The 24,726-nt window shown below is 31.6% G+C and overlaps 1 protein-coding gene across 1 annotated transcript; it reads left to right on the forward strand.

Moving 5' to 3' along the window:
• Nucleotides 1-569: 569 nt before the first annotated feature.
• On the forward strand, nucleotides 570-5,711 carry LOC134245204 (partner of bursicon-like). Its single transcript, XM_062727476.1, has 2 exons — nucleotides 570-1,163; nucleotides 5,092-5,711. The coding sequence occupies exons 1-2, from the start codon at nucleotides 867-869 to the stop codon at nucleotides 5,239-5,241; spliced, it is 447 nt and encodes a 148-aa protein (XP_062583460.1). The 5' UTR covers nucleotides 570-866; the 3' UTR covers nucleotides 5,242-5,711.
• Nucleotides 5,712-24,726: the final 19,015 nt, after the last annotated feature.

Raw genomic sequence — 24,726 nt, forward strand, 5'->3', positions numbered from 1 at the left:
AATTCATAATCATCAATGGATTGGTTTAAAGTTTAATATGCAAAGAACAAGTATGATATTGTTAAATGATATATATGGAGATCACGAACCATATTCGAGCTCAAAAGTCCATTAAACAATACAAAATAGGAGCGGAGCAAACTTCCAAAACATCAGAGGTGGGATTAAGTGCCATGGAGGAGTGAGCATCTTCTGCAGACCGGTAACACTCACTGTGTGCTCCTTTTCATGTTCAGAGAAAACGTGGGAAAATGACAACTCAGTTTTGTATATAATGTGGCCTAACAATCAGTATGAAAATATATAGTCAGCATTTGACTATTGCTAATTGACTCAAATAATTCTACAGAACTTTTATTTTTGACAGCTACAATGTTCATTTAATTCATCTCTTGTTGCCTCCATAAGCCATTTATCAATACAGTCTGGTACCAATTCATTAATGTGAAGCGCACTTAAGAGGATATGTATCTAATACACACCTGATCTTGTGTTGCATATGTAGTAATGTTGCATAACTTTCGACTGTTAGAGTCACGTTCCTCGGGGAAAAATCAATATTAATTCATCTTTTACTCCTATAAGACCCACGGAATAACAAATTTCAGTTATCTCCTGATTTTGCTTTGAAGTGTAAAGATATATGCCAGCACGTGGGTTAAACACTTATTGGATTGCTAAACAGTTTATGGATTTCTTTAGTAACAATTAACTCTATTGTATACTCTGCATAAAAACTAATATAGAAGGAAAAGGATCATACGCGAAAACAAAAGTAAAAAGCAGACGTTTGAAAGTTTCAATTTAGGATTTTAAAAGTCATAGTATTATAAACAAAAAATCTTGTCATTTTTCAAATTTAAGACATGGTCGCTATTAATTTATTCATACTTCTCGGATTTCTGGCGTGCTTCCGGTTAACAGATGGATCCCGGTTCCGGTCTAATGCTGGGTCTCGTTTTGGTTCCTTCCGCAGACCAGAAGCACTTGAAACATGCAACACAAAAAGGATAGAAATGGACATTACCAGGACTCTATCGGTTACTTACAACGGCGTGCAAAAAACCGTGGAATGTGTAGCCAGACCTTTTGTGAATGAGTGTGAGGGGGTATGTCAATCTAAAGCCGAGCCAAATGTTAGCACATTCCCAGATCTTAAAAAGGTATTGTACTCAAATCATACTTTATAAAATCATGTTTTAGAATTGATCATTTCTATTTTAACATTTATAGACATACCTTTGACCTTTAGACCTCAAAATCACTCATGAGTTAAATGTAGAAAATGACTATATGAAAATATTTACTATAGATGCACTGATTAAATTAGTAAGGATAATGGAAATTAGATCATTAAACTTCTTCGATTTATATGATAAAGGCATGCATCTGAATAACGAGAATATAGTCGAGAACTTTTACGGATAAAAATCGAACGAAACGAAACCGTTTAAACTTTTATCAGTTCCTCGTGTAACCGTTGGTTGCATGCAAAGGCCTTTGAATCGCTTAAAAAAATTGTGTGTAAAAAAAAATAAATAAAGGTATGGAACTCTTACACTGGTTACCTAATTTCGCTAATAAAATATTTTTTTATTCAAATGCTCTAAAATTCTACTTTCTATTTAAATCTATTCATAGATAAAAAGCTCATTCTGAAATTCCAAAATTTCTTGAGATATTCTGAAATCAATTTCAAAAATGACCTACTTTCTTTTACTCTACATTAGCTTGGGCCCCTGGTCATTCACATGTAAACAGACGGTGTTTAAAGTGCAGCGAAGAGTTGCACAGTATTTGCAAAATCGTTCATCAATTTAAAGTTGATTGTAACGTAAAGTCCGTATTAATTCCTTTCGCGAAAAATTAATTTGAAAACGTCTTTATCAACAACTGCACCGCCATATTGATTATGAATGTAAATAAAGCCATGGTAGAACGAATTTTTCCCGGAATGCATTATATACCTTTCGATTTTCAAAACAATTAGACTGGTCTTCTAAGGCCAAGCTGATGTCGAGTAAAAGAATTAAGGTCAATTTTAGAATTCATTTCAAAATATCTCGAGAAGTATAAGTAATTACGGAATGAACTTTGGTAGATATGAAGATTGTTTATATATAAATAGATATGGGTAGAAAGTAAAATTGTGAAGCATAAATTTGATTTAAAAGAATTTTATTGTCGAAAGTAGGTACCCTATGAAAAGAGTTCCATACATTTATTTTTTTTCAACACCTCAATTTTTTTTTTCTAAGCGATCTAAAGGCCTATGGTTGCATGAAATAATTAGTTAGAATCATACACATGTATCACTGATCAGCACATATATATTTGACTTATTGAATATAAAACATTAACTGTGTAACATACGTTTCTATGCCATGAGTGACATTCATGCTTAATAAAGGGACCTGTCGTTTTGTCGATAGTAAATGATGAGTAATTTTGTGAATTACATATGAAAAATTGTATTTTTTAAAGATGTACTTACAGATGAAATAAATATGTTCATATTGTGTATGAAGGGACAGAACATTCTGGTGTGTAATCTTTTTAATGAATAAATAATCTTTATTCTGAATAACCTCCCCTACCTCAATCCCATATACAAAAACTTAAAATTAAACGTCATACTCTGACGTCATTAAATTTGCTCGTGGATTTTATAGTATAAGATTACAAACTGATGCCACAATATGTATCCACAAAATGTTTTTTTTATGATACAATTCTTCTTAGTTTAAGATAAATGGTAATATTTTGTAAAGCCATTCTAGGACCACTTCAAATGCTTCGCAAAAATTAAATTAACTAAATATACTTCGAGTTATATCTCTAGCATAATTTCAAAAGTAAAATTCTAACTTGAATACAAAATCTATCATTTACATTTGTAGGAAAGGGTATATTGTCTTTCAGGAAGTTGAAAAAACTAATTATTAGGATAAGTTTCTTTAAACTTAGAAAAAGATCTGAAATTTCTAAACAATGATAACGGATTGCATTTGCTTTCAGACATCATCTTCAACATCTAATGTGTCTAAAACTACGTAGTACCTTTTATGTTGGAGAATAATGAAAATGTCAGCGATTTTTTAAAAGATAGAAATGAATTTCTTGCATGGACGAATAATTCTTTTTCGTAATTAGCAAAAAGTTATAAATTATATATTGGTTAAAAATCTACATGCATACATTTTCTATAAATTCTTTGCGTAATCTTACAGTCACGTGATTTAAGCAAAAGTACTCAGTTCATTCATAAATACTAAATAAATAGTACAAGGCTATGAACAACTTCAAACTCTACGTTTTATTTAATAAAAATTAGAAATATTTATTAATTAGAGAGAAATCATGTTTTTGACAATATCCAAACATATAAATTCTTCTTGAAGGTGTGTGTAAAAGATTTTTTTGATCCGTTTTTTTAAAATATCCTCCTATTGCTCTTCAGTGATACTTCATACAAATATTTTGACTGGGGAACGTTCTTAAAAAATGAAAAAAATCATATGACAGATTAACATGCAAGTCGATGGCCTCTTATATATCTGCAAATACTGTAGACGTAATTTTTTCCACGAGGTCATAATTTCGCGGAATCTCAATTTCCATTTAATCCGTGGGTTGAAAATTACGCAGATTTCTCAGACAGTCATTTTATGCCTTGCATTTACATTAAGTACGCTTGGACAAATTTCCGCGGAAGATTTGTGACTGCGTACATAGCGTAAATTAATACCACGAGGAAAAAAGTACTTATATAAGTAAAAGGTTATTTGATTACTAAATATATTTTGCCTTTGTAAAATATATATGTGTAACTTGATCTGAACTGCGTCAATTTTTACGATACGACATTATATTAACGAGTCCATTGCGGTCAGTGAATTGTTTAATTCTAGATTCTGGGGGATTTAATTTGAGACAAAACTGCGTGCTATACTAAGGTTTAATCTTCCTAAAATCATTCTAATTTACTGTAATTTAAGGAATTGACAATTTTGTCTGATGTCATAGTAAATGGTTTCGAATATAACAATATATGTCCTTTTTGTAACCTTTCGATATTCCAGCATATTGCGTTAGATTTACATTCGAAATATTTTTCTTTAAGATTCTTTACAAATATCAAGATTGTTTGTTTTCTCATGCGCTACAAACTGAAAGAGTGTGCATGAATATCTCCATTGTTACGCCGTAGTACAATGTATTAGCTCTACCCAGAGCTATCGGTCTAGCTAAAATCCACTTATACCTCTGTCAATGTCTAAAGTATACTACGTAGGTGGAGAAAAGTGAACTTTTCAAATGTTGTTCAAATGACCAACAGGAAGATGTTAACACCTTTACATTTTTGTATATCAATGCTGCTAGCTGTTTCTCTATAAGAACTGAATCATGTTGATATTTATCGGCTTTGTGTTTGAAATTTTCCACGTTTTCGATATTTTGCCGAAAAATAATCTCTTGTAAGTTATGCTGACATAGCTATATATATGTTTCTACTAATCATAAATAAAGATTAGATTTAAGATTTCAAAAAAAGAATATATAACTTTTAAATGTCATGATTTTTCAAACAATAGTTTTGCCAAGAATATCAAGATTTAGACGGTCACAGAGGTGTAGCAGTACAGCGTAGTACACCCTCTCGGGAGAGATCGGTCATAATACTGTATTTGACGTCAGAACTATAGTGCAAACTTTTTGTTTAAAAAAAAGAAAGCCGTTATTTGCAGCAACTCATAAAAAATGTAAATATAAGAAATGAATTCATTTTTTAAAAGATTTATTAGATATACATGAAGTACAATGCTTTACACCAGCATATTTACCAGCGCGTTTCATTTAATATATCGCATTGAAGCTTTGTAGCTCATGAATTTCAAAAAATTAAATTCATTTCATTAATAAACTTTATTTGCATGCATATGAATTTCCCCTTAATTATCAACTACAGAAAGAAAATCGTGCCAGTTACAGGATGACTTCAATTAAAGAAACCGTAGTTGTCTTTTAGGTCCGCGTACTGTTTTTCAGAATATATTCATAATATATAAACATTCCTTTATTTAATTTTAGGATTGCAAATGCTGCAAAGAAGGGCGTCTTTTAACCAGACAAGTCGTCCTAAACGAATGCTACGAAAATGGCGTCCTGTTACCGGGTCTTCAACCTTCAACGTCCATCACAGAACCAGCGGATTGTGCTTGTTTCCCGTGCAGAAATTAGAAGCTTTAGTTATAATTTTCTTCTTAAGCTGAGTATTCTAAGATTGGAAAACATTAATAATCATTCTGTGTTATGACAAACTACAACTGTCTTATTCAAAAATGTGCTGCACATCTGTGTTAGATAGATATTGTTTTTAAATAATTAACATGGGATGAAGATATGAAAAGCAGACAGATGATTGTTCAATGAAAGGTTGGAAAGATGACTGAACTGCACAGTTCAGCAACAATGCTGTCTTTCAGTGAACTAAATTTCGTAGTTTGACCTGATGACATTTAATATGAAAATGATTTATATTTTTTGTTATACCTGTAATTTAAGTGTTAAAACATGTAGCCGTTTACCAGCTGGCTGTTGGACTTTCGAACATAACATGTGGAACAGATGTTGTAGTTCGGCTGTTTTTGATGAGCTTGTTTTTTAAGTAAATTTTGAAAACAACATTTATTTAATGTATTTACGTAATGAGCGAAGGATATTCAATAAAGTATGTCCTTGGTGTTAAGAAAGAACAAAAAAAAAAACCCCAACACTTTTTAATGATTTCGTCTTAATAATTTCCCTTAAATCATCTCCTTTAATTTAATCATATGTCGGAATGAAACTTGTGTAGATAACGAACAGTATTCAAATTCAAAAGACCATAAAACAATACAAAATGGGAGCAGAGCAAACACGGACCTCCAAAACTTCAGAGGTGGGATCAGGTGCCATGGAGTGAGTATCCCCTGCCTATCGGTCACACCTGCCGTGTGCTCCTTCTCATGATCCGGAAATAACGGAAAAATCCGTCGTCAATTCAGTATATAAAAATGGACTTACTGTTAGTATGAAAAAAATTCAGTCAGCATTTGACTCAATTAATGATAAATTATATTTGCTGACAAGGTCATTATATCGACCGAAGACTTTACGAAATGATGACTTTAAACGAAACTGCTGAAATTCTTGTTTCATGAACTTGTTTTTCAATGATTTACCTCGTTTAAAAAAATTTTCATACGTAAAACATGCTCTTGCATATCGAATCAACTGAGATAAATAAACGCCGTATGCAGTTGATGAAGGTATATTGCTGCATAAGTAAGGGAATTGACGATAGAAAAGTAAAAGTCATCACGTGTATTATAGAGCTTGATTGTAAGATTCCCATTAAAGTCTTTTTCAAGTAAGATATTCAAATATGAAACAGATGTGTCAGACCCTGTGGTATCTTTAATCTCAAGCTCAGCAGGAGATGTAGTATCGACATCAAAATGAAAATTACCATTGTTATTTGACAATACGTCGTTGATATATCTAAATGTCCAGTTGAAGGCCATAGCAAGTGTTCTCTTCTTTTCACGCATATGATTTTGCACAAATTCTGCTTCATATGAATACAAAAATAAGTCTGCTAATAGCAGTGCGCAACTGGTACATTGTATTGAGTTCCTAATGTTTTAAAACAAATTTTTGAGTATGCCCTTTGTATACTGGAATATGACAGATCCTATGATTTCTGGGACTAATTTTTTTCTTTTTGAAAGGTTGTTTTTCAATAATAAAAAAAAACCGTCGAATGGTAAAGATCTGGCACGCAAATATTGTTGATGTGACAAATTATAAACTTTCTGTTTATAAAACAAAATATTTTTTTCTTCATGACGTGTGGGTGGGAGCGTTGTCAAGAAAATGAAATATTGAAAAAAAGATCCCTGATTCTAGTTCCTTCCTCTCAAAAACCTTTAATTATGCTTTGTAGAATAGTCTAGTAATTGAACAGCTTTCCCGAATAAGAATCTGAACAAGACAATTACTTTTGACAAAAAGACATATAAAACTTTCCTAGTGCTCTAGCAATTCTTTGCCTTTAACCAAATTTTATTTTTTTTTCAAGTTCATTTTACATAAATCTTTATGCTAATCTATTTAATAACTGCAAAAAAAGGTCATCATCTTGCGCAGGAGTAAGAAAAAAATTATACTTCTAAATACTTATCAAATAGCTATAAAAATTCCGTTATGTTGTGTTGAAAAATTATTTTCAATATGAATACAAACTTGGACTCCATTTTGTCGCATTTACAGTGAATCGCAAATCCTATAGTGACGTCATTAGCGAAAAGTTATGCAGCCAGGTTCAAACAATTATTTATCCTACCGGGTATCTTGAATTTGCAAGAATATTGACTACTTTAAGACGTGCACATTGTTTTCAGATTAATGTGGTCGATATTAACGCACATTGAAAATTAAAAAAAAAATTCAGAGTGCGCTAACTTGGAACCAAATTTAACGCACTGACGTCATTTTTGAAAATGCATTGTAACACAGCAGTGAGGGATCTTTTTCGTGTCAGCGCCTACTGCGACACGGGACCTCGGTTTATACATGTACGGTCTCATCCAAGGGACCGGTCTCGAATTCGTACTTATCAATCTGAGATAAAATGAAAAATTAATAGAAATATACATTTTTTGTATACGTTTTATGGATTAAAACCTACCTTCACAATCTGTAACCTGAACCATAAAAAGTGTATATTTATATATTTAGTCTTTCAAAGAAATGAAAATACAATTATTATACCTTCTCGGGTTACTAATAGCAATACCCTTGTTTCTATGCACTTAGTGTAATAAGGTGAAATTCAGTAAGAGATCATGTCTAAAATAGAAAAAAGTAACTATTTATATATTGTAGTAAAAAGAGTGTGAGAAATAAGATATATATCTGGGATTATTCCGTTGTATAGTTATATGGAATTACGTTAACCAAAATTAAGACTAACTGGCGAAGGATCTTTCAATAGAATGAAATATATGGAGACAACGAACAGTATTCAAATTCAAATGTCCATTAAACAATACTTAGTAGGAGCAGAGCAAGCGCAGACCTCAAAAGCATCAAAAGTAGGATCAGGTGCCATGGAGGAGTAAGTATCCTTTGCCTACCGGTCAAATTCGCCTTGTGATCCTTGTCATGATCGGGAAATAACGTCCATTTGACTCAATGAGAAATTGAACTTGCTGACAAGGTCATTGTTTCGACCACAGAACTTATGAAATGATGACTTTAAACGGGACTGCTGATATTCTTGTTTAATAAACTTTTTTGTCAATAAATTACCTTTTTTTAAAATTGTAAAAACGTGAAGTTGCTATTGCGTATCGAATCAACTGAGAGATATAAACCCCATAGTAGGCTATGCGAGTATACTAAAAGTAAGGCATTTGACAGAAGAACGCCGATTATCGGCAGGTTTTGGTTCAATTGAGCTAACTAAAAATATAACAGCAAACCAACAAAAATATAAAGAATAAACTTAACATTCTAATTATTATAAGTCAATATCATAAATGCTATCTCATTATCACTACTAAAGGTATTTTTAAAAAAAATCCTTAATATTGATTTATTCCATTTGTTTTATTTGTTCACAAGGCACGAGGGTATAAAATTTTCCGACTCCAACCAATGAATACATATTTTCATGTACCAGTGTTATTCAATGTAAGCAATCAATCTGGCGACACTAGACACTATCAGATATTTTTTTATCATAAAATCAAATAAATGAGGTAGCATTGATATTTTGATTGCAAAACATCCTTGCCTTTGCCCGAGTAGATTTTGTCTATTTTTTTTAAAGAGAAGTGGAAAATGTGTTGTGTTTTCTGGGGGAAAAAATGTAAAAAATTCAGAGTATATGGGAGAGCACAAAACCAACTTGTCAGGATTGTCTGTTTGTGCCCAGTGATGTGTGCAGAGTAAACAAGTTGAACACACCCCGGAACGTAAACATTAACAATAACAGAGCTCGTGCCCATGATACAAACACTGATATACCGGGATATGACATTTTATATGGTGAATGTTTTCATCTTGAAATTTAAATAATTTTCGTGTTTGATTTTTAATACTGAGGTTCATAACCACAGAGTCTGACACTTTTGTTTCGTATTTTGATTTTAAACTGACAAAAGACGTTCATGATAACTAGCAACGAAAGATTACGATCAACTTGATGTCGTCCGCTTTCCTTACTTAATTAGCCATATAACCTTATCAAATGCATATATAGTTTATGTCTCCCAGTTTGGCATGCAAGCGAACTCTAATCCAACAAGTTGATGAAACAGGAATACATGTTTCAACAGTCTTGAGCTTGTTGGAAGTCATCATTTCACAAGAACTCTGGTCGACACAATGATCTTATCAGGGAATACAAACAAAGGTCAAAGGGTAAAAAGGTCATATATCGTTTTGTGAATCTTCTGGATTGTGTTAAGCAATAAAGATGAATTAACTAAAAGGACCTAGGAACAGATACATCACCGGCTCTAATACCATTTAAAGAATAAAAATCAGGAGCAAAGCAAACAAAAACATATAAAATTAGACTCAAGCACAACAAAAACATAAAAAGGAGCATGAAAAAATTAAGGATGCTGATATTGCATGACAACACAGCAGAGACATAAGCAAGAAGGAAAAAAAGGAGTACGCTTAAAAAAGTAATATCACATGAGAGCTCCACAAAGACATAAACAAGGCGCATGACAAATTCAAAAATGTTTATATTGCATAAGCAGGTATAGAAACAAGAAGCAGAAACAAATTTAAAAAAGTAAATATCGCATGCAAGATCAAGAGAGACATAAATATGGAGCATGAACAATCTAACGGATGTTCTTATTGTTTGACAACACAACGAAGATATGAACAAGAAGCAGGAAAGTTACGGATGTTCATATTGTTTGAAAACACAACAGAGATATGAACTAGCAGTAGGAACAAGTAACGGATGTTCATATTGCTTGAAAACGCAATAGAGATATGAACAAGCAGCAGGAACAAGTAATGGATGTTCATATTGCTTGACAACACAACAGAGATATGAGCAAGCAACAGGACCAAGTTACGGATGTTCATTTTGCTTGAAAATACAACAGGTATATGAACAAGAAGCAGGAAAAAGTTACCGATGTTCATATTGTTTGAAAATACAACAGAGACATGAACAAGCAGCAGGAACAAGTTCATATTGCTTATACGCAACAGAGATATTAACAAGAATCAGGAACAGGCTTAGGGATGTGGATGTTGCTGTTCACATTAAAGAACAGGCAAATAGAAGTAATATCTAATAGAAAAAATAAAGGTCAATTTTTACTTGCACAAAACAACTAGCAAGGGTATTTTAGTTTTTAATCTTGCTTTCACGTTTAAACTTTGAAATACTGGTCTTTCTATTTATATCATATCTTAACTGCATTTTAAATTGAATTTCAAATTTTTTAAACTGCTTTTTCGTACCGTTGTCAAATGATGAAATTTTTATGTTTTAAAGTGAAATTATTTTGTCAAGCGCAGTTATGATCAAAAATCTCATTAAAGCTTACGCTTTTGATTCGCTTTCTTACTTAAACCGCATGAGACACAGTCTAGACTGTGACGTCACATGATGCTCCATATGTAATTTGCATGTCGTTAAAAAAGTCTGTATATACCGATGGCAATTTGTAAACGAAAGGCAGTGAAATGAAAAAAGAATTTTTTTCTTAATTAAAGGGTCTCTACAAGATCGAAATTTTCACGATGATGGCGGCCCGGATATTTTTACTTTTACGGCCTGAAATGCTGAATGCATTTTGAGTAGGTTTCACGTGAAAAGTTACTCGAGGAATATCAGTATTTTATATTAGAACTTTCTCCTTTCACATATGCTGGTCTATTGAGCTTTCTGCTCTTTCTTAAAATTCTATGGGAGCCACAGTCAGGGTGAGCGGATCAAAGAATTTTACGAAGCTTACACTTTAGAGCTTAAATTTTAAGCTTCGATCTGCCAATTCAAACTTCAGAGTGCACAAGATGTTAAATGATGTAACATGATGCCGTGTGTAAGTTGCATTTCCGTCACTGGTTTCTTGCAATGTTGTAACAGAAGGCATTGTAAAATAAACACATTTATGTAATATTTGTTTCGTGTCCTCTCTTAGGAGAACGGTACTCTACGTCTTAATACACGGTTAATGTATGCCTGTTATATTTGCCATTATATCGGATCCCTTGTATCAAAGGCACTGTGGAAAGGTTTTTGTAAAAAAAAAAAAAAAAAAAGAATGCTTGTCTTATGTACAAATTTAAACTCATAACTTCTCTATTCTTACACGGTTGTCTGAGCTCGCTTTGCTCGCCATAAGTAATAATTCAAAGATATGCAAATAACCCCCTCAAAAATACATGCATGCGTATATTTTCACATGTATTTATTCATGTATAATGAAAAAAAATAATAATGTGAACAAATAAAGCAGACAAAAATAAAAACAAAATAATAACCAAAAAATTAAAACAGAATTTTTTTTAAAAACCGTATGAAAAATAATTAGTATAAACATTGATTAATTCCATTCATATGCGTCGATACTATTTATATACCGGTGAACTTGAAATTAAAGATACCACATGTCTGACACATCTGTTTCATATTTACATGTACATATTTTATTTGAAAAAGACGTTAATGGTACCAAGCTTTATGATAAACGTGATGACTTTAACCTTGCAATCGTCAAATTCCCTTATTTATGCACCAGTATACAATCATCACCTGCATACGGGGTTAATATCTCTCAGTTGAATCAAAGCTCTTCGTACGAAAAATTTCTAAAACGAGGTAAATTATTGACAGAAAAATTGCTGATCATGAAACAAGAAGATCAGCAGTCTCGTTTCAAGTCATCATTTCGTCAGTTTTATTGTCGATACAATGACAATGTTGGCAAATACAATTTATCCGGTATGATATTTTTCATACAAATTGTTAGGCCATTATATTTATATTGAATTGTCGAAGACTTTTTCCGTTATTTCCCGATCACGACAAGGAGCACACGGCGGGTGTGACCGGTGTGCAGGGGATGCTCACTCCTCCATGGCACCTGATCCCACCTCTGGTGTTGTATTGTTTAACGGATTATTTTTTAGCTTTGATACTGTTCGTTATATCCATATATTTCTTAAAGAACCTGGGATTTTTTTTTACGGAAATGCAGATATATTATCCACTTCATCTTGGAATTTCACTTATTGTGAGACAAACAGAATTTTTATTACATAGGAAAGAAAGGTAACTAGCAATGGTTTATATATCATGACGATTTCTTTTTCCAGTTCCTATATTCAACTTTAAAAAGTTTTCTTTCTTTCTTATTTCTGGCATTTTTGCTAACTTTTTAATTTCTAAACGTGGTATGTTTTGCAGATTATTTAAACTGTAAAGGAATAATTTATGTTTGTGAGTTGAAGCTTTCTCCGCATTTAAATTTGAATCTGAAAATAATAACAACCAAACAAACCACAGTCAATTAGCATTATTAATTAACAATATAGAATTGTTTGAGAGTTAATTGATCACTTAATTAACAAGATTGAAATAACATCCCGGAGATCACCTTCTTGTTCATGCTATTTATAATAAAATGACTTTACTCTACTTAATAATGTCTGTATTTTTTATCCTGCTATTAAACGTGGTTAATATGTTTTGAAAAGGCGTTACTCGTTTAATTTATTTTAAGACGTTTCAGATAATTACGATATTTTTTTTCCTAAAAAGTCAAGACTTTTATAAAATATATAATAAAATGTTTATGTTATTATCACAATTAAATTTAAATATCTCTTTCAACGTATTTTCACTTTATCTTTGCAATGTTATATAGTTATGTAAAATACCTTTTGAAATGTTAATAGAAATCAATTATCGCCGCAAGAAAAAAAAACCAACATCGCTAAGACGTTTTCATTCGGCAACAACAAACTTTTCACGAAGCAACGAGTCACACCTTCCGAAAATCTTATTAACGACATTTTGTTTGCATAATTTATGTTACATAAAGTGATAATTACATGTCTTGAATAACAAGGAAAATATACCACATTCTTAAATTGTTTCTCCTTTTTGAGACTTTTTATTAAAAATCTTCATTCAGGGAAGAGTGTCTGCAGAATACTTCCCTTATAGACCATCGGAAACTGCACTTGATAGATAATATCTGATCCATAACTGTTCCGAAAAGGCTCCTGAATATTTAGGGTAGTATCCCTTACTGTACAGTGTACTTATCTTATGTAATTATTGTCTTTCGTTTAAAGAAATACATTTTCAATGGGAAATTATTACAATTCATCAATCATTTTGTTTAATTATATCATTCTAATATTTATGTTTCTTTAATACAATATTATGTAAGAACTGTTATATGTATATTTGACAATATTCTTGTGATTCAGAATTTAGTGCAGATTCAACACTTGCTTTTTTATAGAGATAAGTCAAAGCTATGGGCATAATAAGAAGATCATTAAATTTCCAATAGCATCATGCAGACGTAACAAATGCAAATAAGTTTTGACGAACATTTAAAAACAATGCCTACATCTTTTGGCTGTTTTTTTTTTCATGCTTAAGCTCAATTTTTACAGAAAAGTGTTCAAATTTTGTTTAACAGTAATCAAAGAACATTAACAGAGTTTTAAATGATTTTTATAGATATTTGTGGCAGCTTGGAGCAAAATTTGACCCAAATACTTCACTTGTCGAGACATGCTTGAAAGGTAATGCTATCTGTCATATAATACTGTTTCTAAAACCAAACTAAACTTGTAATGGCAATTCAGAGATAAAAAGCTCAGACTTCAGTTATGTTAGAACAAAATGTTATAAAAAAGAAAGATACGTACAAATCTTGCAATGAAATCGAATTCAAAGTCAAGGTAAAAGAGAATAACAAGCTATAGATAAATGAATGGGATGCAGACAAGCTAAATTACATGTAGCAGGAAGCCAAGTAGAATGTAAAAACAAGACTTCAAAGACAATAGTTACAAGCTTATCAGGAGCTAGACAAGAAAACTGATCATAACTGCACGCAAAAACAAGAGGTTTCATGGATGACTTTGTTTATAACGTTGGAGTAATAATTGGAATTTAAATTATAGAAGCTAATGCATCTAATTATGTCTTTACTTTACGTTTTAAGACCAAATATCGAAAGAAAGGGAGACCATCGAGGCATTTCACACAGAGCCAAATGGACATGGAAGGAAATCAAAGCTGGTTCCTGAATGGATATAAAAACTGCTCCCTGAGAGATGAATAGGGAAAGTACTTAAGGGGGATGTACAAGCCATATTGGATCTAGTCTGGTGTAAAATAAGAAATACCAAGAATGCGCTTAATACTCTACTGAACTAGCACAAAGTTACTCAAAGTGCTAATGCACTCATTACATACTGTTAGAGACCAAAATTATTAAATAATTAAGTTTATTTTGTTTTAATTCGGAGGAAATTAATCATGTTAGAACTGCGCAGATACAGCATTAATGAGATTAAAAATGCATTGAAAATGGTATTAGTTCGATTCATTGATAATATGGCTACAACCATTTGTTTTGCTTTTTTTCTTGTCATTATCCATAATTCTTGAAAATTTGATTTTTCATATGGGGGTCTTCCTGAGGCCATGTGTTTATTTCGTCCGCCATTCCTCTGTCACAGAGAGTTCGAATAACATTGATTTTAGAATAAATGCGACTATAATAACATCAAGACAAGATATTACATGTACTAAGTAATAATCATTAGGTTATATTACTTACTGCTTTTATTTGTTGCATCGCATCGTCTGATTAATGAAAAAACGCGATTTTAACCCCACTCCAGCAAATCGGGAAAAACTGTTCTGTTTATAGCTCGAGTTTCCTCGTTAATATCATTCCACTGAGCACGTGGTTGGCATGTGCATATATCTGCTGTGGATAGATGCGTTTATTACCATGATCATATCTAATTTTTCATGGAACAAGTCTTGATAATTTGTTGGTTTCTTTAAAACTCAAGAAAAAAGATAAAAAATGTTCTAAACATATGTGTTTACGGTGGGTCTCTTTTCTGTGGCGATAGAAGTTATTTTCAAATGGGGCACTGCACGGCGGATGCTTAGCATTTAATTTGAAAATGTTAAACTATATGCGGTGCATGAAAAACAAATTGTAATTATGTCATGAAGTTCTTTTGGATTTTGTGCAGATAGTAGAGAAAATGATAAGCCGTAGAATAAACAAAACAAAATAAATTTATTTAAGGTCAGACGAGACGTTCCTCAAAATCTGTTTTGTATATCTTCGTAATGTATGAAAAATATTCAAAATCTTAATAACATTCTGATTTCTAAACCAGTTTCTAAACGTTTTTAAAAAATCCAAACACTCAAACATTTGAAACTGGAAAATTATTTTTCTTCCCCAAAGGAATATATAAGAAAAACTACCCCTGATATCTTGCAGAAATGCCTGGTAAGGTACCTCAATTTTTTGTGAGTAAACATGTTTAAGTAGCAATACTTCAATGACAAACTCTTAGAAAAATTTATCTATTATTAAGGAACGTCTTGTCTGTCCTTAAATAAAAAAAAAAACAAAATAAGAAATTATCAAAACAAACTCACTCTCACTCACCCTCTCTCACAAAGAAAACAAAATATAACTTTTAAATTGAAAACCAGATAATATTGACAATGAAATAAAGATTTAACTTTAAACACAATCAATTGTCAATAAACCGTTGTTGGTTTCAAACCATAAATTGTAACTTTACTTGAAACAATCAAATAGAAAAATCAAAACTGTATTAAGTTAGTTTTCGCAGAAAAAAATCACCTTTTAATAAACAATATCTGTAAATAAGAAATTCGTTAAATGTCAAATTAATTCTTATAATTTCTTATTACTTAAAACCAGAATTGAGAGTTTGACTTTTGGCTATTTTATTCCTTAGAATTTACCAGGTTGGGCACAGTTCCTTTTTCGGGGAAGTATTACTATAAAAGGGAACTATTACTCTTTTCAGTAATAAAAACATTACTCAAATGGGGAATTTTTGTCACATTTTTTAAATAATGCCTCTAATCCATTTATTAAATAAAAAGTGCATAAAAAATACAATGTAATGTGTTTCATCTTTATCAAACAAACCTCGCTGACTGAAAAAATTCGACCTTCATTGCTGCAGACAAGAGTAAGAAAAGATTTAATAATTTTCCCTGTTGATAAATGGTACCAAAAGTATGGAATCTAATAAGGGCATTCATTCCAGGACCATTTTAAAAGAATGTCATTTGAAATTTAATATTTCAAATAATTATTTTCATCTGTAAAAGAAGCAATGATATTTAAAATTATTATTACGATTTCATTTAAAGAAATAGTATAAAATTAAATTGGAGCGAATAATCTCATGTACGAGTTAGCAAGTGCTGAACGTATCCATTATCACAATTTTAACACAGGTAAGCTACTGTAAGAAATCCTTATCATAGAAATATTTCATCACTCTTTTTCAGCTTTTTGCAGCAATAAATATTGCAGTTTTGAGCACACATATACTTAATAGACAATAAATATTTAGAGGATGCGAAAATATTCTTGCACTTTATCTTTTATTCAAAATATACACGAGAATAGAGGCTAAATGAGTGAAAATTCCCGAATTCAGTAATGTTTTTTATTACTGAAAAGAGTAATAGTTCCCTTTAACAGTAAAACTTCCCCGAAAAAGGAACTGTGCCCAACCTGTTTACACCATCGGGCCTCCATACATCGAACACCGCCCCTCTGATTCCAGCCCCGGACTCACAGGTCTCCCACTGGAAATCTGTAGAATTCAGTCCCTATTATTCAGTCGGGAACGTCACTTAATTTCTATGGACACTGTCCTTGCGCACCAGTACCATGCCCTGCGTCAACCATGTGCTCGTGCTGCGCCCTCGCCTCTTCACACGACCAAACTCCCCCTTGGGTCCAGAAACTTACTGCCGCCCCGGGTTTATAATCATAACCCCTCTGCACTGAAACAATAATTACTTTATCTAAGGCCTAAACACTACTCACTTAAACTACAAATGATAACCGAAACCAAACCCGTAAATGTACAGCAAAACCCACAAAATATCTAAAAAGAAAATAGCTTACCGGCTGGAGAAAGAAATGCCCATGCAGTAAAATATACGACTCCTAGGCTACCCGTTCACCAGACTAACTTCTGGAATTCGCCATAGAAAATCGACTACAGGAACAAAATCAAAACGTGGCCGCACACTTGACAAACAGCCACGACTCTCCCTGACCAAACCGGTTATACTAAAAATAGCTCTGTAAGCGAACACTCTTTCACTCTATGGAACCCAACTAGGGATATAATTACAACTGTTTATAAAATAACAAAGCAAATAAACAACATAACTCAACTTCATCACAAATTACATCTCTTACATTCGAAAAGTTGGTACATATGTCTATTTTGTTTAGCAGTTAGATAGAAAAAATAGGCAGTTATAGGATTTCCTTCAGGCACCTCACATAAATAGCTAGATTGTTTGCAATGACCCACACATTGTATGGAGTAATGTTTGGACATAAAAAAACATTATGTCTCATTATGTTGACAACGTTGTAAGCTCTCACTCATTGAACATACGAAGCTTGATAAAATATATTGAGTTGTTTCTTTGAAATTTAGAAGCGAGCACAATGTTTGCAAAGAAAGATCCATTGCATATGTTATGTCTATCTTCGCAAAAAAAAAAAAAATGAGTGCTAACCCCACCCCCCCCCCCCCCCCCCCCCGAAAATCCTATGTTTGTTTTTCAAAATAGTGCCAAATCTTCAAAAATTTTGCATTACTAAGTATGTGATGGAACGTGTACTAGCCTTATAAGATCACTTGTTATAAAAATATTTGGTTGCCCTCTCTCCCGATCTACTGCCTAGAAATGGCCCGACTCAATTTTTTTTACATCCCATTACACGTTATTTTTTCTTTTTCTTCCGTCAACAAATATGTTTAAATTTTAAGGAATTTTTTTCTCACCTATAAATACGGACCCAATAATTTTTCCCTGAGTTGGGAGGACCACCAAACGTCATTTTAAAGATGGTCTAAAATATCTAATTATGTTGATTTTTTTTCTTTACACTGTAAAATTGCAATTTTGACAATATGGGCAAATAGAAAAAAAGTTTTTGTATTCAGTAAATCTCCTAACCCACTCTGAATGATTTCATTCCATTTCAAATGTTGCTCCGCTGTAATGAAAATTGTAAATGTTTATTTGACACAATATACGAGGGGTGATCAAAAAGTAAACGATATCTTAGGTATTTGATAGATATATTATTGTTGAAATATTCAAGTATTTTGATAGCATATTGCTTAATTAAAAACACATCCCTTTTCAAACTTGCTTTCACCGGGCAACATAACAAGTATCATATTTAACCATCTGCCTTCCTTCACTAAAATGTTTATCCAATCATTGATTGAAATTATAGGAAGTTATTTGTCTTAATAAACTGTGAACAAATTCTTATACGCTACTTCAAAGTCATTTCTAAGATATACCATAAATATTACTGTCGTTTTTTGAAAGAGTTTCACTGAGACAACCATTTTTCGTCACAAGTGACCTGCATAGTGACGTCATTTTCACATTGTGACGTCACAAACAAGGAGCAAAACTTTATTCAGCATATGCTATTTATACAACTTATGTTTGGCTATGTGTGTACCAAATTTGTTTCTAATCTGAATTGTGGTTTTGTAGATATAGAGATAGTTCGCGAACATTTTGATCACCCCTCGTACTAGTACGTACTAAAACAAGGTCATTCATATAGATTTTATGTGTCTAATTACTTTGTGTTTCATTGGTGATAATTAAAATTTTGATAGATAATGTAAGTTATCTGTGGCAGATTTACAAACTCTTAATTTTTAACTTTTATGGTACTCATTTTTCCTTACCTGGAATCAAAGAGTTTAAGAATTTTTTTGATATCAATACGTACACTATTTAACAACTTTTCGATAATAATACTAAATAAATTACTTCAAGCCACACTATAACACATTTCCTCTTTTAAAAGTGTTCATATTACTCGAAATATTTTGCAACTGTAATTCTCTTCTACATTTAAAGATTGTTATGTCCCTCCATATTAAGAAGAGGTCTGGAAAACAAAATTCTGTGCTTAAAATAGACCACGTGCTGCTACCCATGAACTACTTTCATGGTTCTTTAAAATATTTATTATTTAAAATATTCTTGTTTCGCCACCTCCAAGAAAATTCAATCCATGTAATGACAAGTTATTAATATTTATGTAACCCTAGTGATCTGGCTAGACTACCGCAATAGTTGAAATATAACAAACAATGTATACTGAGTGAGAATTGTCATTTATTAAATGACAATAAGTATATAACACAGATAAAGTTAAGGGGAGATCACCGGGATATTACCTGAGTACAAAGAACAATAAATTTGGCAACGGTATCTCCCCTGTTGCAAACAAACATTACTTTGGCAAAAATATTTTGACAAATAAAAAGTATATAAACCACAAAGTTGTCAAAACAAAAAGCTGCCAATATTTTTAAACAAACAAAGTATTTAAAAAGGAAAAAATTAATAAAGATGACAAGACAAAAGTTGCACAATGGCAAGTAAGATGGCACAAGGTATGTATTATGATAAATAAATTACAAAACGTAATTTTGAGACTACAATGTTTTTATCATGGTGTATGAACGGGGACGGAGGGTGGGTAAATTTCTCAAAACAATTCTGTGAATTTCTTGGCACTTCTAAATCAGTGAAAAGACGCTATCTTGTGTCACGTGATTTGAATAAGCATTACGATTGGATAATAACAACTTTTTTCTCAAGGAGACAGCTAATAACACAATAAGACTCAAACAAACATGAAAGTTGAACTACATTACATCATAGATTACATAAAGGCTATAATTTACAATAATGCTGTATTATGTAACCCTAGTGATCTGGCTAGACTACCGCAATAGTTGAAATATAACAAACAATGTATACTGAGTGAGAATTGTCATTTATTAAAGATTAAATGACAATAAGTATATAACACAGATAAAGTTAAGGGGAGATCACCGGGATATTTCCTGAGTACAAAGAACAATAAATTTGGCAACGGTATCTCCCCTGTTGCAAACAAACATTACTTTGGCAAAAATATTTTGACAAATAAAAAGTATATAAACCACAAAGTTGTCAAAACAAAAAGCTGCCACCAAAAGCAAACTGCTATGAAAAGCTGTTTGCAAAACACAAGCTATTTCCTAGATACAAGCAGCTCACCGCAGCTTTGTTTTGCTCAGAATTCTATTTCAAATACGACAGGACAAATATCTGTGAGAATGAAAATGTCATTTATTCAATAGTAAATGACGAAAAAATAATGACAGGTTATTAATATTTGTGTACAATGGCCACTATCTTGCTCATACAATTTATAGTAGGTTTCTATCAATGTCTTTTTTTATTATTGACAATGATTCTTTATTTCAAAGCAATCAAACATATTAAAATGCAGAGCTTAAATGCAAAATTCAATAAACATCCCCATATTATACAGGTAAAACCAATCAATGAGACAAAGGACAAGATTGCGCAGTCTTTTCCAGCGATGTCAAACTCAACGAAGGAAAATTCCTCGTCTTCAGTTGGTAATAAGAGCAACGCCAAACCAGTTGCTGAAGTCCAATATCAGCTTGCACAATTCAGACAAAAAAAGATCTTAAGTTCTGTGTATCTAGTTGGCCTGCTAATTAGCGCTCTTCTGATTTTCACAGGACCACTTATTGTTGTGTTGTGGGTTGAGAAATGTTCCTCCAAAGTAATGGGTGTACTATTTTGACTAAGTATTGCAAATTCTCTGGGTAATCCATATATATTTATGGAAGCTGGTAGACTTTCGAAAATATATCAGCAATTTGCTGTTAGTCCCAAGACTAATATTGTATATAATGTAAATACTTCGTTAAGCAACAAAATTTTTGGTTTTGCTGTAATTTGCTTTCATCTGCAGGTGCCCTATTGTAAATAGTTTGTTGTCAGGACTATCCGTCCGTTACAAGCTTTTATAATGTAATTAGCTTAGATGATTCTTCCAACTGCACTCTTTGTACTTCAAGATGCTATATAGGTAGAGAATGGTCAGAACAAATTAAAGGTACATGGGGGATCCTTTTTTCATATTAAATGTTTATCGGTTAATTTCATTGAGAAATCAAAATTCATGGAATACAAACATTACGTCATAGGCAGAAAAAACTTATCGCGAGCAGTTCTATGAAAATATTGTAAAACTCTAATAAACTCTTTTTAAATCAACCTTGTTTTTATACATTTTATAAGATCTGTAAATGTGTCAATGTAAATGAAATTCCTTGTATGATTTGAGCGAAATAAACAAATAAAGCTTTTTCGTTGTTGTTTTATTACAGTTGGTAAAATCAGCTTTAGAGTGGTGCATGTAATTCCAATTGAATATTTTCAGTTGGCCCTTTAACTCTCTCACTTTATTTTCTATAACATTCTGTATCTCTATAGACTCTAGGCTCTTTCTGTTGTTGTTAATCACTATTCCATTCGTCTCTGTAAACTCCAAAATCGAACACCTTTCTTAGTCAGCTCAGTTTGGATTCTAAGTTTAGGAAGTCAGTCTTGGTCTTCTTAACATCCTCATCCAGCCCGCTTACTTGTACGTGTGTTTTCACAGAGGTGATGGATTCTCCAGTCTCTCTTAAAGAAGCCATTTCAGCTAAATGCTGTCAGTCTATTTTCAAGTTTCTATTTGCTTCGCCCGTTATGCAAATTATCCCAGGTTTCCCACGGTGATTCCTTAAATCAATCAATCAATTTTCGTACTACAAATGGAATTGTCTTAAATGTTCAACTCTTTGAGGATACAACAGACTTTACTTAAGAACGTATTTTATAATATTTTATATTTTCGTTACTGGGAACTTTTTTTTTTGAAAAAAATAATACGACGCATCCATCGACGAGTTCAAAGAATAAAGTAAATATTATTTCAAGAACAGTATTCCTGTTATTCTTTTGATATTTACAATTACTGTAAAGATAAGCCAATCCTTATACTTTCAACCGTGTTGCGATAAATAAATTTGGAATAAAGAAATTTATGCCTAAGCGAATAGCTCATTAATTCTCCGTTAATATTACAAATTAAAAGAGCACGTGCATAAATGAAAAAAGAACGTGATAATTGATTAAATCACATTAGTGTCCACGTGATGTGTTAATTTTAAATCTCCAACTTGACCAATCAATTACCTATTAGATTATCACGTCTTGTCTTATTTCAACAAGTAGAGATCACGTCTTTTTATTACTTTCACCCAAAAAAGATCGTGATAATTGATAGAGAGATCTACTCAAAACTATATAAAACTGGGTAATCGCACATGAATAAGCAAGATGGAGAAAAATATATCCCTGATCTTAAAAGGAAAATCGGAATCGAACATAAAATAGCTCACTTTTGAGTCTCTTAAAATGGCTTATGGGTGAATATGAGAAACAGAATTTCTAATTTTATTTATTTATAAAATAACAGGGTTTATTGTATTTTTCCGTCTTGGTATACAAATAATATGAACTATTTGTTTGTCATTGTAACATGTTTAAGGTAGTTCTTGAAATGCTTTACAAAAAATAAAAAAAGAAATTTAACATCGTTTTTGGTATTTTAAAAAACAAAAGTGGTATCTCCTAGAATTATAATATTTTTGACTCAGTGTTATATAAAAACATTCAATGGTATAGACGTGATCAAAGAGTTGTAAAACAAGGTAAGTTATTGACAAGCAAGTTACCAAAACATGAATATTATCTTCCTCGTTTAAAGTTTTGTAAGTTCAATCGTCGATACAAAGACCTTCTCAGCAAATACAATTAATTATTAAGATTAATACTGACTGACGTTTTTCATACTAATTGTTAAGCCATGGTATATTTTCCGTTATATCCCGATCATGATAAGGAGCACACGGTGAGTGTGACCTACTGGAAGGGGATGTACACGCCTCAGTGACACCTGATCCTAGGTCTGTATTTTGGGGTTCCATGTTTGCTACGGTCCTGTAATTTGTTTTGTTTAATGAACTTTTGAGCTTCTATACTGTTCATATATATATATATATATATATATATATATATATATATATATATATATATATATATATATATATATATATATATATATATATATATATATATATATATATATATATATATATATATATATATATATATATATATATATATATATATATGAGATATATGAGAACGCGCACGGTTTAAAAAATTAAACACTTTGAAAAAAATATATTTTGTTGGGTTTTCTCACAATTAATACAATAATGTTGAATTTTATGTCCCATCTATGGTAAATATACTTTGAGTAACAGGATGTATGTGTAAATTTGAATAACACGTTTTATATGTAATCCTTGTTATATTGAATTGTTAGTAAATTGCATAATTTTTCTTTTCATGTATTAGTTCAAATAAACCACAGTTTTTAATTCACCCTCCCTTTCTTTGATTTTGTGATTTCAAACGAAGAAAAAACTATTTTCAATGTATTTGCACAAAATCTTTATTTACAGTAAATGTATGTAAAGAAGCAATAAGTTTATGTCAAATGTATCTGACATGGTAAGAAAAACAACTCTGATTTCTCTCTTCGATCAAATTACATACATTACATGTATATCCTATTATATATTCGATAATTTTTTATCTGCGACTGAACAGATATTGTTTATTCTTCCAGCATGCATTACCTCGTCAAAATAAATTTGCAAGCCATCTTAATTTTTAAATCTTACCAATTCTTTAGTTTAATATTTCTTGTTCTGTGTGATATTAGAAATAAAAAATGTTAGTAAGTGTAAAAATTTATAACTGTAATTCAGTACGTTTTTTTTTTTTTTTGAATTTATATCACCTATGATACTGTATGTGAACATAATCTGGCATATTCAAAATTTAGCGCAATCAATGGATAAGGAGTTGTTGGCGTAATCCTGAATTAGTGCTACACGTGTTCGTGCCGTTTATTCTATAACTTATAAATGAATTCTTCGCGGTATTCATGAATTAGCGGTACACATGTCCGTGCCTCTATTGTATACCTATAAATGATTTATGAACGGTATTCTTGAATTAGCGCATCCTCGTCTGTGCCAAAGCAGCTAAAATATGAAGCCCGCTATTTTAAGTTCACATACAGTATTTGGCTTAACAAAATAATTTCTGCAATAGTTTAATAGTCTAATGCTATTGTTCTTTATTTAAATCGATGTTGAAAATGTATTTCTAAAAAAATGAAATTGAGATCAGAGGTTCATTATCCTACACCCTCCTGTTGGTTGATAATATGTTATTTCCTGCATTAGTTAATAGTAAAGTCTTTTTCAGCGATTGATTTTTTTGTTTTACGTACATGTATTAAGATGCAAGTGTCAATTTGTTTTAAATCTAGAGACATTTGGTTTTTCTTATGGAACTTCATGTATTACATGATA

This window comes from Saccostrea cucullata, unplaced genomic scaffold (assembly GCF_032062105.1).
Source record: "Saccostrea cucullata isolate Sc308-1 unplaced genomic scaffold, CSIRO_AGI_Scuc_v1 ctg4949, whole genome shotgun sequence".
NCBI classification, from domain to species: domain Eukaryota; kingdom Metazoa; phylum Mollusca; class Bivalvia; order Ostreida; family Ostreidae; genus Saccostrea; species Saccostrea cuccullata.